This window comes from Sphaeramia orbicularis, chromosome 4, assembly GCF_902148855.1.
Source record: "Sphaeramia orbicularis chromosome 4, fSphaOr1.1, whole genome shotgun sequence".
NCBI lineage: Eukaryota > Metazoa > Chordata > Actinopteri > Kurtiformes > Apogonidae > Sphaeramia > Sphaeramia orbicularis.
In genome coordinates, this window is record NC_043960.1 from 10,447,721 (window position 1) to 10,465,373 (window position 17,653).

Sequence of the window (17,653 nt, forward strand, 5' to 3'; positions counted from 1 at the left end):
ACATTGGTTCATTGTGTGTCATCCCCCCCCACCCCCCATTGAGCAGAAGTAGGGATGTAAAAACCATCAAATTGCACCCTGCTTATGAAACACACCTCTATACTCATACCCCCCACACTCCAATGACAGATTTACATACAATTTCTTTTCTGAAGGGCCCACAACGTTTACCTTCCATGGGGTCCACAATCGGTAGCAGCGCCCCAGTCTACTGGTAGTGTAAAAGGATTCAATTACCACAGATTTACTCACATTTGAAAACACGCCAACAGCTACATGCTAATTTTTGATGTAAAAATCGTAGGTTAACAGTTGGTACATTAGAACACTGGTAACTGTCACCTCACAGCAAACCCCCCCCGGTGCCTTTAGTTCTTTTTGTGTGAAGTCTGCCTGTTTTCCCTATATCTGCATGTCCACCATCTCAAAACAGGTGAACTGTTTGGTTGCTCTAAATCACCTGCAGGAGTGAAGGTGAGATCGAAAGGCTATTCGTCTGTATGCGCTGTTCGTCAGTCCTGCTACGAAGCGGCGATGTGTCTTAAATGAACCCTGCTTTCACCTGATGGTAACTGGGAAAGCCTCCAGCATCTCCATAACCACAAAGAGGATTAGGTTGTTCAGAAAATGAATGAATGAAATGAAAATTATTGAAGTTATTAAGGAATACTTGTGAATGTTATTAAGAGTACGGCTAACACCCAAAGCTTTAATTACTGATTCTTTTTGATGTAATATAAGGCAGAAATTACCCATAAATATCAAAGAACGTATTTTTCTACATCCTACATATACCAGTTAAATAAATACTTCAACTAAAGCAAAGATCAAAATCAGCAAAAAAAAAAAAAAAAAAAAAAAATCTATGAATACAAGCTGTCTTTGCAAGTACTGCTAGTGGTCTTATCTTCCAAGCCTATTTATCCTTTTCACACCACTATAAGTGAAGTAAAGCTTGTCTGTTGGCTAACCTTAATTCTCTAAGCGATTATGCTTCAGTTCTTCTCCTGTCTCATTTGCCCCCCTGCCCTTTCACTGTAATTATTTTGCAGATCTTGTATTTTCCCCTCCCCTTTGCATCACCATCCTGCTCCTTTCAATGAAATCTGTCCCATCTTTTCTCCTCCTCCCTCTCTCCACTACCTCCCCTTCTCTGCTGAGCTCTGCTGGTGATATTGGGTTTTTTGGGAGGGGGGCACAGTGGCAGTGCTGGCATGTGTTGGAAGGGCTGGCCCGTTGCCAGCCACTGAGCATCACTCCGGCAACCAGAGTCACGCTGTTGGATTTATCTCCAACCAACCTGTCAGCTGATGCTCTTTGTGGGCGTAAGACGAGTGGGCATAGCCTCTCTGGCACTCGCTCTGCCAAGGTGCCCACTGGAGATTTAAAAATGGGGGTAGGAAAACCCCTTAGTGGATGCTACAATACAGAGGATGTGAGACAGCTTTTTAGAAAGAAGCACCCAACTTCCAACACAGACTGAAGGCTGAAGCAGTTAGAGAATAGAGAGTGCAAGACGGGTAAGAGGGAAGAGAAGGAGCAAAAGGATGGATGTGGCAAAAGAGAGACTAAGGCACAGAAAGAGAGAAAAAGTAGATAAAGGTGTAAACTGAGGAAGGGGGGAAAGACCGAGAGAGTGACAGGGGAGCCCAAGAGGAAAGTATAACCACATCTGAAGCTCACAGGGTAGGTAACAAAAGACTGAAGAGTGAAGACAGAGCACTTTCTCCAATAGAAAAAGACACTCACTTAAAATAACAGTCTGTCACCTTGCGGCATATCTCACAATCTCCCAGAAAAAAACGCTTAAACGAAACAACAAAACAAACCACACCTGTTACAGAGAAGGAGAGCTCATTAAAACCTAATTTCACATCCATCAAGAATCTACCACTAAATGTCCAATGACCCCAATCACTCTCTCTAGTCAGTGAGATGCACTTGTAAATGTCACGGCATTCATGCAGGGAAGTCCCAAGATATTCAACAGCCACTGACGATTCGGCCAAACCAGACGACTCAATCATAGGTTTGGTCCTAGTCATCAGCATAAGCCACAAAATAAGTGGCCACTAATACAACCATTGAAGCAATTAGCACCGTGACAAATTCATGAGATGATTACTCAGCTGGTTGTCGGTGCAATTTCGCGAGTAGGAGCAACTCAACCGAGACTGCAAAGAGTTGGTGTTTTTCGCACATTTCTGAACGATATGATTTGATATAGAAAATGCACTACTGTATTCAAACTCCAATAATAAGCAATCTACCCACAGAAGCAGAGGCGCCGTTGAGCTAATTTTTTTTAACAGCCATATCTGAGAGTCACAGTATTTGCATTAGAACATGCTGCATTGCTCAGCAGTGAGATGTCATGACACATGGAACTGCATTTTTATCACATCATTACAGAAATGACACAATCTGTGGAGCCATTATATATCTGAAGCTTTACCAGACAGTATAACAGAGTGAACGGTCTTCCTGATAACAGAACTGCCATTATCTCTACACTGTCACTGCAAGATAAGGGTAATAATAATAATATTATGAAATAGCCCTACTGTGGCCCGGTAAGGTTAAAGATTTAATTGTGTCTGAGGTTTGCACAGTAGGTGAAATTAGACAGAAATGACTGAAATTCCCCTGGGCCATGTGACCTGATCAGCAATCCAGGATCAGGAGTTCCTGCACCAACATCTACAGATTAGCAACTGACATGGAGACTCACGGGGGGGCCCCAAGAAAAGGAGCTTATCCTTAGAGTAAGTTCATTCGTACTAAAATGACAACATGGCTACAATCAAAAATCTGCATCATGCACTATTATATTATCCATTTAAGTGCAGTTAGGTGTGACAAAGCAACGTAGAGCATCACATGAAAAAAACTAAGAACAAGACTTTTATTAATAACCAGTCAGCAGGTGTAAACAAGGGCTATGATGCAGCAAAAACAAATCCTTAGCCTATGTTGTCCACCGGTGTGACTGAGTCTTGTCTACTTACGACAGTTTTCCTCGTCGCTGCTGTCGGAGCAGTCGTCATCATCATCACATCTCCACACGGTCGGGATGCAACGGCCGTTCTTGCACTGGAACTGTCCAGTTTCACACTCTGATTCGACGTGAGTTCCTGTGATTTAGAACCCAAAACAGAAGGATTTTTGGTTTATTTCAAGAAAAGCACGTGGCTGTCGGAGCTACAGCAAATGAGGTTTACAAACACTGGCGAGTGTTAAAGCCACGTGGGAACAATGGGCAACAATTACAGTTAGTCTGTCTAGAGGAAAGAGGATGTGTAAGTATGTGGTAAAATAAGATAATGCTGATCCTTTAGTTTAGATATTACACATTTCACATGCTGGGAAGAATCTTGAGGTGTCAGTTCAGTCACAGAATCTTGCAGAATTTTTTTTTTTTTTTTTTCTGGTGTCAGCTGTTAACCCATAAAGACCCAAACAGCTGAAAACCTTTACTGATATAAAATGCTTAATAACTTCTGAACCAATAATCCTATCAATCCATGTAAATAATTAGTGTAAAATACAGTTATTCATCTTTCATGGTCATCAGATGTGACCCATTTGGGCGTTCAGAAGCTCCGTAGTGAACGTGGAAACACCGTCATCTTCTACAACACTGATTCAACAGTAAAACCCATGGAGTTGGATCAATGACAGTGGATGGAGACACTTGTTTTAATGTTCAGTTAATGATATATTTCCTTAAAAAAGGTCACTTTCTCTGTTTCTGATGTAATAACCCTCAACTTTAATCTGAGCTTTTATGAACATCTACATGATCTGTGAATTAAATATAGAAAAATGCTTGATTTTCACTAAAAGAATGCAAAATACAGGAGATAATATTACATGGTACTCAAAAATCTCTCTGACGGGACATTTTCGAGACAATCTGACAGATTAGTGTTGCTAAATGACCCACATTTTTACTTCTAAATTCATTTTTGCTTTAGTTGGAACATAAGGGATTATCCAAAACAAGGAGCTACTTTATACTGAAATAAATATTGGAATTGCAATCAATTAAAGTTCGCTCTCTGATGGGACATTACTGTGTTTTGACCCTACAATAAATGGTCATAAAAATTAAATACAAAGAAAAATTCATTTGGGAACTGACACGAAAAGTCACACTGGGTCTTTATGGATTAAATGAGTTGATGCTTTTTATGTTTTAATCTATTCTTGTATTTTATTCTTTGATTTAGGTTTTATCAATTCTTCTGTATTTTTATTTAATTTTTACAGTTGTTCTATGTCTTTTAATAGATTCTTGTATTTTATTCTTAGGTTTTATCAATTCTTCTGTATTTTTTATTTCATTTTTACAGTTGTTCTATGTCTTTTAATCTATTCTTGTATTTTACTCTGTTTTTATTTATTTTTTTCTGTACATGCACTTTGGTCCACTGTGGTTGTTATATTAAAGTGCTTTACAAATAAAGTTACATTGGATTGGATTTGGATGTTTACAATCCAGCTGCAGCAGGTGTTGTTTCACAAATCTAACATTTATATTACAAAATACAACTTGAGTGCTTGTTTTGTACATTTTCAGCTCCATATCTTTGCGCATGTGGACTCTACCGTTGCAGTAGCCCCATGCCTGTCACCAATGACCTGCTGGCATTCACACACAAAAAAAAATCTTTGGGGCAACTCATTAGGGCTTTTATTGAGCTGCTGCTGCAACAACAACAACAACAACAAAACAAAACAAAAAACACCATACTGCTGCAATTTGGACTTTGTAAACACACACTGACACGGACTGGCTTCTTGTCGCCTTAGCACCACCAGCTCCTTACTGCATTTAGACACGTGTTGGGGGGGTCTTTTTCTTCCCCACATTGTCACACCGTGTCACCAGTGATAGCGTGGATAATAATAATAAAATAAATAAATAAATAAAAAGTAGCGATCCAGGTGTGAACCGTCGCATGAACGCATACGGACAAGTCCACGGAGCACGTTTACGCACGGCACCGCAAGACTCCAGTTATATCTCAATAGGCTGTGGTGTGGTGTGACCCCCCACATTAAAAAAAAAGGGTTGTTTTCCGTGGATGCGATGCAAATGCAACCAAGTGACTTACCTTTAGCGCAATGGAGCTCCATGAGTAACAAATGTAATAGCACAAGCTTTCCGACTTCAGTCCACATCTTTAGATCCTGGGGCGGTGCGCACTTGTGTTCATGCGAGTCCAAATAAACATATGAGTGAAGGATCCGGGTCTACCCTTCCTTTAAAACCTCTGAGACGCGCTGTGTGTTCCTGCTGCCTCTGTTCGAGTGTGTGTGATCAGCCTTCAGCTTGGCTCTGTGCTTTCTCTTTGCTCTCTCTGGCTCTGCCTCGGCTGCACATTTGAATCAGTGACGCTTATGGGCGGGATAGTAGCGGATGGAGCCTGCGGTTGATGTAGTAGGTAGAAACACTACCAAAAAAAAAAAAAAAAAAAAAAAAAAAAAAAAAAAAAGAGCTGTTAGGGGAGTCACATCTGAAAATGCAGAGTCATGTCGAGGACGCGTAATCTGTCCTGATCAGGTTCATTGTGGAGTAAAAACCACAAAACCACTGATGGGAGTTTATAGCAAGAATCCTATTAAAATGCACCTAATTTAATTTGGGTATAATCCATGTGAGGGTTTAATAATGTAATGTAATGGGATAAACGCAGAGTGGATTTTTCATGTTACTCTAACCTTAACCACATATGCAAATGCGTAATCTTCATGCCAGCCTGCAGCTGTCAAACAGGAAGTTGTGTCTGGTGGTTCTAGGAGTTTCTCTCTCGGTGGTTGTCCAATTAGTCTCACATGTTCATTTCATTCACAGGTCTATAACAGTAGGAACTGCTTTTGTGATCCACACTTACAAACAGTAACAGTAGAACTGCTGCTGCTCTTAGTATCCAGCTTTCAGTACCTGTTGCTACAGTAAACAACATTCTTTCATTCAAGATTTATTAAGGACACAGAAACTAGGTTCATAGGATAGGTAAAAACATACACAATTAAAAAAAAAAAAACTATTAAGATAAAATAAGATCAGATATGACTTAATTGAACCCACCATGGGCAAATTCACAGTTAACAGCAGCAACAAACAACAAAAGAAAAATAAATATAAAGAGATTTTTTATATACATAAATATATTATGGCTGTCAAAATTAACGCAGATTAATCCACCATCGTGATTAATCTGACTAAAAGTTTTTAATGCAATTATCCCATCTGCAGCACAGAATGGTTCTGCACGGCTCTGTTAACGTTTGTCCAAGGGGTCAGCCTCGCGCATGCGCACATGGGCAGTTGATCCGGTAGTGACAGGCAGCAGAACCAGCCCAGACAGATGGAAGACACGAAACAGCACGTTGGTCCTCTGGATGGAAATATGAGGACAATAAAACCAAGATAGAACAATTGTTTCAAGTTGTTTTGTTGAAACTGAAACTGGAACTGACAATGTGTTTAATAAACACATTAAGTGCATGTACAGGGTGGGGAAGCAAAATTTACAATATTTTGAGGCAGGGATTGAAAGACAGTGTATGACCAATTAGTTTATTGAAAGTCATGAGAATTTATTTACCACAAGAAAATTTACATAATAGAAAATGTTTTTATTCTATGTGTCCTCCTTCTTTCTCAATAACTGCCTTCACACGCTTCCTGAAACTTGCGCAAGTGTTCCTCAAATATTCGGGTGACAACTTCTCCCATTCTTCTTTAATAGTATCTTCCAGACTTTCTCGTAATAGTTTTGCTCATAGTCATTCTCTTCTTTCCATTATAAACAGTCTTTATGGACACTCCAACTATTTTTGAAATCTCCTTTGGTGTGACGAGTGCATTCAGCAAATCACACACTCTTTGACGTTTGCTTTCCTGATTACTCATATGGGCAAAAGTTTCTGAAAAGGTATGGATAATAGTGTTAGATATGATTATGACATCAATATATGTTTGGTTTCAAAACAACTGACGTAGTGCCTGCTGAGAAAAAACAACTAAATGTTCATTGTAAATTTTGCTTCCCCACCCTGTACATATTTCCTTCTTTCTTGAGTCTCTTTGCAAAATGAAATACCATTAATATAGATTAAAAATGAATGACACTTAATCGTGATTAATCAAAATTAATCCACAGCAACCCTGTGATTAATCTGATTAAAAATGTTAATCATTTGACAACACTAAAATATATCTAAAATAGCTTTGAATGTCATTTACATATTTACATTGCAGTTGCACACGTACATGGTGTGATATGGGGGGTTTACTGGGAACTGTAATATTGGCTACTAAACATACACAGCATGGCAAAAAAAAGTCCCATTTGTCTATAATATTTCGTTGGATCAGTATTAGCCTTTATTATAGCCCTCGATAATCTCATGCAACCTCACAATTATGTCATAGTTGCATTAATTTTTGGCCAAGATCTTGTATTGATGATAAGGTGGCAGATCACTGAGTAAAACAGGGGTGGGCAATTAATTCTCTTATGGGGTCACATGAGAAACTTTGATAGTAGTTAACAGCAATGCAATCAATCAAACAACCAATACGCTTGCAGCTCGGCTATATATATATATATATATATATATATATATATATATATATATATATATGTATATATATATACACACACTACCAGGCAAAAGTTTGGACTCACCTTCTTATTTAAATGACATGAGATGGACCACAGATGGCCAACAAGTGCTCAGCATCATTTGGAACTCCTTCCAGACTTTTGGAAAACATTTCAGGTGATTACCTCATGAAGCTCATCGAGAGAATGCCAAGAATGCACAAAGCAGTAATAAAAGCAAAATGTGGCTATTTTGAAGGATCTAAAATATAAAACATGCTTTGAGTTTTTTCACACCTTTTTAAACTACATAATTCCATATGTGTTCATTCATAGTTTTGATGCCTTCAGTGAGAATCTACAATGGAAATAGTCATAAAAATAAAGACAAACCAGGTGAGTCCAAACTTTTGCCTGGTAGTGTATATACATATATATATATATACATATATATATACATATATATATATATACATATATATATACATATATATATATACATATATATATATATACATATATATATACATATATATATATATATATATATATATATATATATATATATATATATGTATGTATATATGTATGTATATATAAAAATGATAAATGAAACAATATAATGATACAATGAAAATGTGGAGCACAGAACAAAAATTAAAAGTCCATGTCTTGCTAAAAACTCTGCATTCTGAATCAGTCTTTCTTTTTTGGCAATAGCTGACATCTTCATGGGCTGAAACTGACCAGCAAATCGGTCAGTTCATAAGCCTTATACTAAATATGGAAAGTATGCGTGAAAAAAAAAAAAAAAATTGCAGATCCTTCAAAATAAAAGCACTGCTGTTGTATTGGTTGCATCTACTACAATGATATGTATTTGCATTGACTTTTAATTTGCCGGTGACCTCGTGGGGGCCAGTCAGGGTCAGCCATCGGCCGCATGTGGCCTAGGTCTGGTGTAAAGTTTTCTCCATCACAACCCAAAGATTATCAAAAGGGTTCAGGTCTGGACTCTGTGTGGCCAATCTATGTGCAAAAATGATGTCTTATACTCCTGAACCACTCTTTCACAATTTGGGTATGATGAACCCTGGTATTGTCATCTTGAAATACGTCTGAGTCACTAGGGAAGAGAAACCTGGCCCATTCAGTATATTTCGGTTCAGCTGATGTCAGTTTATGGACACATAAGGTTGTCGAACACTAGATCTGACCAACTGAAGCAACCTCAGATCATAACCCTGCCCCCACAGGTTTTTACAGCTGGCACTAGGCATGATGGGTAATCACTTTGACTTCCTGTCTTCTCACCCTGATGCACCAATCACCAAGAAACAGACTCATTGTGGACTTTTTATGTTTGCCTCAAACCTTTTTTTTTTTTTTTCAGTTACCCTCACAAGTCACTTTTCCATTGACCCTCAACTTGCGTGAATATAACTTGCTCATAAAAATTTGCCAAATGGAAAAACAACAATTGCACCAAAATTCTAGTTTTTCGATGGCGAGAAGTGTTTTTTCTGAAATTGGTATATCGCACAAAACTGCCATGGAAAGACCTTTTTCTGCAACTAGAGTCACATGACCCCCCCCACCCCAAAAAAAAAAAAAGCAGACGTTACAAAAAGCGAAGAAGAAAAGTTTTAAAAGAAACATGGCGCAGTATGTGTGGACACACCAGGAAACCGAATCATTTTTTAATTTAATACGGGATAGAGGGGTAATAGATAATGATAATGAATATATCTGTAAATCAATGTAATATTTATGTTCGTTGTCATGTTCATGGAATGACTTCTTGTGTCATCTCGCGATAATAAATAAACAAATCTTCGCATTTATGATTTAATGGAAAAACCGACTTACGTTTTTTTGACATTTAGCAAATATCGGTAAAGTTTTTCACAGATGTCCAATGGAAAAGCAACAAATAATAGGTAATTTTCTTAAGGCTACACACTCAGTTGTTTAGTCTCAATCCTCTGAGTTCACTTCACATCATTTGTGTGGAAAGACTCTTATTATCAATAATTTGTGAATTATAATCTTGATTTGGTTTGTTTTTGTTTGTTTTTTTACAATTTGACATTTTTTCCAGCCACTTTTATTTTTTTTAATCTGGGAGACAATGGTTCACCCCTATCCTTCCAGTTTTTAATAATGCTTCAGATAGTTTTTAACCCACTTCCAGCAAATGTGGTTGTTTAGGAAATGGGAAGTTACTGCATCAGTTAGCGTTAATAAATTGTTGCTAGTCGATATCTATTATCTCTGCAGTAAATATCCAATGACAGATTCTTAGTTAAATTGAGGTGGTGTCTTTTCTTGGTCATGATGTGTATAATCCACTATCAGCTGCTGCCTTCGAACACAGCTTGTATTTGTACTTTTGGAGGCACTGAAGGGCCAGATGTGCAATAATTATTCATACAATTCCATATAATCGTAACACAATTTAGCAATGCATAATATACAATTAATAATGACCATATGCTGCTAAGTCCCATAATGTGATATAATTTATCATTTTTGACACGCTATTAGTTATTGTAATCAGTGTAGGCTATCATTTTAATCCACTTTTTGATCAGGATGGTAAAATATGGATTATAGACTGTGACATCTTTCCAATTACAGTTTTATGTGTTCTATACTGAATGCAATAACTAACGTCTTGATAAAAAGGCAACATGTTTTATGAAATGAAACATTAGAGATTGTTTTCTTGGTTATGACATGCAAATGATCACTAGATGCTGTTTATTTCCCATCACTGTGACTTATTAACAACTTGAGCAACTGCTGTAACATTTATTCAGATTAATTAAATTGTGTTTTCTCCGGTCTGTGATAGATAGATTATCACTAAGCAGGAAAACACTGCAGGGAACCAGTGACCATCATCTAAAGACACAGATCACAGTCGCTTCAGCAGAAAACACTTCAGGTGATGAATGGACGGGTCTGTGCAGCTGGAGTTCAGCTTTGTTTTTTTAGATTGTGCTTAGTTTATATGCATGAAATGACTTTAATACATGAATCATCACATGAATAATGAATAAAAGTACTATGTAAATAGCAGGAAAAAAAACACCATTCTTCCCTCTTACATTATTCAGTAAAAATAGTGTGAATGAAACATTAAAGAGCTCATACTAGAGCATAAAATGGCCAAAACAGGATTTTGTATAACTGCTACCTGTGTTTGTTATTGCAAGTTTTTCCTCAAGGGAATGATGTACCAGAAAAGGAAAGTCCCAAGCTATTTTTGCACTCTTTACCTGTTCATTTGTGAGGTACAAAACAAAGCTAAGTCTTGTTGGTGTCCTCTAGAAACTAACAGAAGCTTTGTTTACCTTTTAACCCCTGATGTGTTTGTGGAGAGCGTTCTGTATGTATGATTTATTTTAAATATTCCTAAAAATTCAACTGTTTCCTCAATAAGAAAAATGTCAAAACGTGGTGATAGAATAAACCTCCCTCTTTCCATAGACATCTGAGCATGCTCAGTGCACGCCCGCTCCCTGTGTAAATGGGGGGGGGGGGGCGGCTAAAACACAGAGCAGTGAGTGAGATGACCCACTATAAAAATAGACAAATTGGGCTTTTTTTTTTTTTTTTTTACACCATTTTCCTTGTTTTTACTGTTGTTTGTAGTGTTGTGATTTTCCTCTTTTGTTTTTTTTAACTGTATTTTTACCAAGTTTTGACCATGTAACTACTTTGTGGAGTTCAAGCAAGTGTCAAAAAGCAGTTTGGACTGGTTTAGAAAATAAAAAAGAGCCCCAAAACAAAAACTACTGGGCCAAAATTCAAATACTTGTTGTTGTTCAGTGTGTTCCACTTCACAGTTGATGTTCAACATCCTAAACCTCTTACTGATGTACATTCTGAGTACCTTATTTAGTAAAAACCACACCACAGACACAAATTCCCAGCAGCACATTCACCTGACATAATTAGTTTAGTTTAGATTAGTTTAGTTTAGTTTAGTTTCGGTTATTTCAGACACAAACATAAAACAAAACATTGTGGAAAAAAAAACAAAACAAGACAAAAAAAAAAAAAAAAAATAGAATAATGTCTCAGGGGTTAATTTGACTGAATCTATGTGAAAATGATTTTGTGGCGGCATTTATTTGTTGATATTGATGCATTACATCTTCTTAACTGCTGGTATTTCCATTCCTAATGAGTTTAATATATGCCATGTGACATGAAGCAGAAGAAACATCTGCACAGCTGTTGTTTCATGTACATTTTGTTTTGCATGAGCACAATATGTTTCGTGTATGTTCAAATTCTGCACATGCTATGTCTTCTTTCATTCATCGAGGCCAGAGGATTCCACCGTGTGTGTTGTGCATTTGGTGGAAAACTGCAGAATGAAACAGCTCAGAGATCAGCACCAATTAGAGCAGAAATAGGACGTTTTTCAGACTCCATATACAGCTGCTAGCAGTAACGCTGACAAACTGCTCAACACATGTCCAGTATACAGTACATCACCCTAAACCAGGGGTCTCAAACTAAACTGACCTGGGGGCCGCTGGAGGTAGAGTTTGGGCCAGGCTGGGCCACATTAAGTATTCCACAAAAAAGGGTTTCTTTACTTTACTCGCAGTTAGTAACATGCACATTTTGATGAACTCACCTTCTTTGAATGGCTTTCCGGTACTAACCATGTAGCTAGCTTTGACTGCTGCCTCATTCTCTTTTCTCGCTTTCTTGAATAAATTTCGTTGCCTCAATAAATATATTTTTTTCAGATTGGCGACCCAGTTCTTTCTCTCGTCTCCCTGGTATTTTGTATACTCCTCAGCATGTCTAGTCGAATAATGACGTCAGATGCAAGGTTCTAATAGTTTTGGATTTTTCATTATAGTTAAGTTTTATTTAGTTTTGACCTTTTTTTCTCCTCTAATTCAGTTAGTTTTAATTAGTTTTTAGAGCAGGTTTGCTAGTTTTTATTAGTTTTCATTATTTTCTAAATGGTTTAGTTTTGGTTTTTTTTATATCTTTTCTCTTCTTCGCCATCGAATTCAAATAAATCCCATACAGGACTCAGCTGCTTTCTCTCACCTTTAGTCTCCATGTTTCCAGGTAGAGTGGGGTCGAAAAGACGACTCTAAACGACAAGTGACGAGAAGTGACGGACCGTTGAATATCATATGGTGCCAGCAGCTAAAACTGGTTGAGGGAAATAAATCGATTTTATATCAATCCAACATTGACAAAGATGAAAACGAAGGGAATTTTATCCATAATTTTTATATGTTTTATTTAGTTTTGTAAGCACACAATACAGTTTCAGTTAGTGATTGTTTTTTTCTTTTGATTATAGTTTTCATGTATTTCAGCTAACGAAAATGTTTTTACAATACTAGTTTTCGTCATTTCGTTAGTTTTCGTTAACGATAATAACTTTGGTCAGACATTGTATTCCTTATACGCCTTGCAACTTTCTCTGTGCATATGAGACACGTAGGGGTGGAATCTGGTACCTGGTACTAGTTTCTTGGTACCACCTGTGCCGAGATTCCAAGACTGGGGACCAGATACTAAAACGTGACGTGTAAACAGAGTCAGAGAGTTGTCTCTGTGTGACCCACCATTTTACAAAGAACAGATGCGGAAGTTTACAGTAAACGTACCGGTAGTTTAATCTACATGATGACAACCCGCAAAACTACAGCATGGTCGGAGGAGATTGGCCGATGAAAAAATTCAGCATGAGCTTGACGAGACAACACGCAACGAACAAGTTTATCAGCAACTCTCTGTGCAGACGACACAGAAGTAACGTGCCGCATCACTATGACGTCCAGGAACTGTAAAGTGGGTAGTATCCTGTAACGGAAATGGTCTCCAGGAATAGGACCTGGTACCCGAGTCGAGTCGAGTCGAGTCGAGCCGGTTTCATGTAGTGGAAACATAGCATTAGTGACTACATACTTCATACTTCCCCAGGTACTTCGTGGTTAGCTAGCTTGACAGCTATTGACAACAAATGCCTCCGGAAGTGGTCACGAGACTATCTATGGTAGCCCATAAGTGATAAAAATAAATAAAACTAGATGCACTCGGAGAGCGCAGACCTCCGCCAAGGCAGATCAGTGCCCTGGATTTGGATGAAAATTTCAGGAAATGTTGAAACTGGCACAAGGAACAAATAATTAAATTTTGGTGGTGATCGGGGGTGGGGGGCACTGATCTGCCTTGGCGGAGGTCTACGCTCTCTTTTCTAGAAAAGCACTTGTAGAGTGCAGACCTCCACCAAGGCAGATCAGTGCCCCCCCCCCCACCACCACCACCACCACCAAAATTTAATCATGTGTTCCTTGTGCCAGATTCAACATTTCCTGAAATTTTCATCTAAATCCGTCCCTAACTTTCTGAGTTATGTTGCACACAGACAGACAGACAAAGAGATAAACCAACGCCGATAAAAACATAACCTCCTTGGCAGAGGTAATAAAAGCGTGGCAAGACTCAGCAAAAAGGTGCATTTGAGAATTACATGTGGACCACACTAAGACTAAACTTTGATGTCAAGTAGGTGGGCCACAGAATATCATCCTGTTGGCCACAGTTGGACCCCAGGCTGCGAGTTTGAGACCCCTGCCCTATACAGAAAGAAGTCCAAAAGCATCAAACTGCAGACTTTTATATTTTATACTACACACTTTAGATGGAAAAAGCACCTTGCGACAGTAGCAGGTCAGAAGCAGCCATGTCCTGCCATTGTTTTCTCCATCTGAGCTGTGTCTGAGCAGCTGGGGTAGTAGCATTACAGTACAGCACTGTCATCCTGTTTCTACACTGACATTCAACTCTTCTGGATTTCTACTCCTTGAGGTCAGAGCTGAGACTGTGTTCATCTTTCATCCCTGCACACACAGCTGGAGCTAACTCCTGCATTCATCTTTGCCACAGGACAGTGAGTGAATCTGACTGAGACCTTCAGACCTTTAAGATGATTACTTTCCTCTTCTGTCTTTATCTGTCTCTCTGCCTCTCTTTGTCTCTACCCTCCCTCATGGAATCTCGTTTCCTTTGCCTCCCAGTCTTTTTTTTTTTCCCTCTCTTCGTTCCTCCTCATCTTCTTTCTTCCTCTCTTCTTTCACTTTGCCCCCCCCCCCCTCCCCTTGCCTGAGACAGATAGTGCTGTCAAAAGAAAGCAACAGAGCCGGTGGTCAGCAAATCTTCTGTTTTTCCTGTGGAGCAACACAATGTATGTGCATGTGTGTGTGTATTTCGGTGGGTGTATGTGGCATAATGCTGGGGACAAGACAGAGGAGTCATCCGCTTTCCTGTCACAGCTTGTGACCCAAAAACCATGAGTGAGGTCCAGTCGATAGCTGGCCAGGTGCCTGCTGTAGGGAGAGAAGGGATGGATGAGATTTGGACATCATTGCATCATCAGACAGTATGGCAGCAGATGCAGGGCAGGATGGGGGAAGCAAAATGTGTCATTCATTATAAATACATTCTGTCTATATATATATATATATATATATATATATATATATATATATATATATATATATATATGTTCTACATTTTCATGAAGTGTAAGATTTTTCAGTTTGGGATTGCTAATAAACTGTAAATAAAATCACCGGTAAAGTTATGATACATAATATTTCAACATAAAAATAAAAAAGATCATAAAAAAATTACAACAAATAAAATACTAGGCTTATGTTACTGTATGTTACTGTATACAGTGGTATTAAATGTTTCCAACACTTAAATTCATCTGTGAATTTTGTCACTTCCCAACAGTAGTGGCTTTAAATCAACATTATTTTCATCAGCAACGGTGGTAAAAAAAAAAAAAAAACATGTCCAGATGTGACTTCACAACATAATCTGCTACCTCATATTCTATTCAATTTCAATTTTATTTGTAGAGCCCTATATCGCAACAAGGTTGCCTCACAGGGCTATGGATATGAAAACAAACAACAGCCAAAAAAACAGTATATGAAGGAAATGGAATAATGACCTGGGCATCCTCTGTCCTTAGACCCTCCTTCTCGGCAAGGAAAAACTCCAAAAACCCAGTGAGAAAAGAGAAACCTCAGGGAGAACCACAGTGAAGGAGAGATCCACTCCCATGGACGGACAGGCTATAGATGAAACCAGGACTGATGGACGTCCATTTGCAGATGTAGTTCCAGTTTGTAAAGATGCAGTAAGGTGGGGACACATGAGGGGGGCACATATTTTATTATTGCTTTGATCAGGAGAACCAAAGGAGCAGAAATGACTTAGTATGAATTTAATAGGTTATATATGCTTTGAGTTTGTGGTAGAATTATTGTTGCATGACCATGTGCTCACAATAAAATTTTAATTATTGTAATTAATTTTAATGTCTGTTTATCTAATGGAGTTTCAGGTTTTTCCATCAACCCTGGCACATTTTATCTGTTATGTGTGGACATGGTGTCTTTTGCTCTTCTGTCTGTTGTCCATCCATCTTGTATATTTCTCTGTTAGTTGGTTGAGTCAACAAAACTAGGATGACATCAATAAGAAGTATCACTTTTCAGTTTTACATTTGCCATCTTGTCATTGCTTGTGTTAATTACACGACTTTATTAGTTTGCAAGTGTCAGCGATAAGAGAAAGGTGTTAAATGTCTGACTTTGTCGCTGCCTCCAGAAATGACAGCCTTGAGTTGCAAACTACTGAAAAGCAGTGAAGCAGTGAAGTGAATATGTATATGAAAATGTTTTGACTACTGTCATACATACATATTACTGTCTTAACATGTCGTGTGATTCTTCGTGGATGGCAGTAAAAAAGTATCGGTCAAGCTGCCAGGATGAGTTTATCCACTGAGTGAGAGCAGCCAGGCCTCAGCTGGAGCTGTCAAAACTACTGTTTCAATCAATGCTGAAGAGTTAGCAGCTGTATCTATGCATTAACAGGGGAAAAGTGGTAAATAAAGCATGGCATCATTTAAACGACACAAACCAGGAGCATGTGTGATGAACAAACTCACACCTGATTCTGAAATATCCACTCTATAACCAGCAAGGACTTTGGTACCAGGGTGTTGGAGAATAAACATCACACTGTCCCCTTTTGAGAATTTTTTTTTTGTATTGTAGTTCTGATTAAATAAACAACAAACCTCTCCTCAGATACATTTTCAGCATGTTAAAGTGTTTATTTGGCAGGCGAATTTGGTCTGGGTCCAACCCAAAGGTGTCATATTCTGCTGTTGCCAAACAGGAACAAATGCTTCATATATGAGCAGACACGAATGAACTTCACGCCAAAAAAGCCTTTATTTTTCTGGCTGTGTCATCTCTAGTTTTTAGTAAAAATGCCAGAATATCTTTTGTTTGTCAGGCAGATATCTGGCGAGTAAGTACTGATCATATTCCATTTGTTTTCTTTAACTTCCCCATGCTGTTTTTGCTACACCGAGAGCCGTACTATTTCTTCGAATGTACAAAAATGTTTGTTTTAGTTCAGATAGACATAGCTATGCAACCAGGCAGGCAACCAGAGGTAATTTTACACTACCCAAATCAAGAACAAATGCAATGAAAAGAATGGTAAAATACAGAGCTATGCAAGAATGGAACGAACTACTGCAACACATCGCACAAGAAAACTGTAAAATAAAATTTAAGAAATCAGTCGAGAAGCATCTATTGACCATAAATGATTGATACTTGGGGTAATTGAATACATGTACTGTATACCATACCGCTACTGACCTAAAGGAGCTGTTGTGTCTGTATTTTGTCTGCTATTGATTTTCTTTTATGTTATGTAGTATGGGGAAAATTGTTTTGTATGATTATATTGTATGTTATTTGAACTGACCAGTTGTAAAGATTATTGTACAGACCCCAGGAAGAATAACTGTAGCTATGGTACAGCTAATGGGGATCCTAAATAAAGTAGAAAACCACTCGGAGAGCGCAGACCTCTGCCAAGGTAGATCAGTGCCCCGGATTTGGATGAAAATTTCAGGAAATGTTGATACTGGCACAAGGAACAAA

The 17,653-nt window shown here is 38.2% G+C and overlaps 1 protein-coding gene across 4 annotated transcripts in view; it reads right to left on the minus strand.

The window, feature by feature from the left end:
* Window positions 1-5,326, minus strand: part of lrp8 (low density lipoprotein receptor-related protein 8, apolipoprotein e receptor) — a 367,439-nt gene extending 362,113 nt beyond the window's left edge. For all 4 annotated transcript variants that reach the window (XM_030132189.1, XM_030132188.1, XM_030132187.1 and 1 more), the window contains exons 1-2: window positions 5,121-5,326; window positions 3,009-3,134 (exon numbers count right to left, since the gene is read on the minus strand). In XM_030132189.1, the coding sequence (XP_029988049.1) occupies window positions 3,009-3,134; window positions 5,121-5,187 (193 nt within the window). In that variant the 5' untranslated portion in view covers window positions 5,188-5,326. The remainder of the gene's footprint in view (window positions 1-3,008; window positions 3,135-5,120) is intronic.
* Between the last annotated feature and the right edge of the window lie 12,327 nt (window positions 5,327-17,653).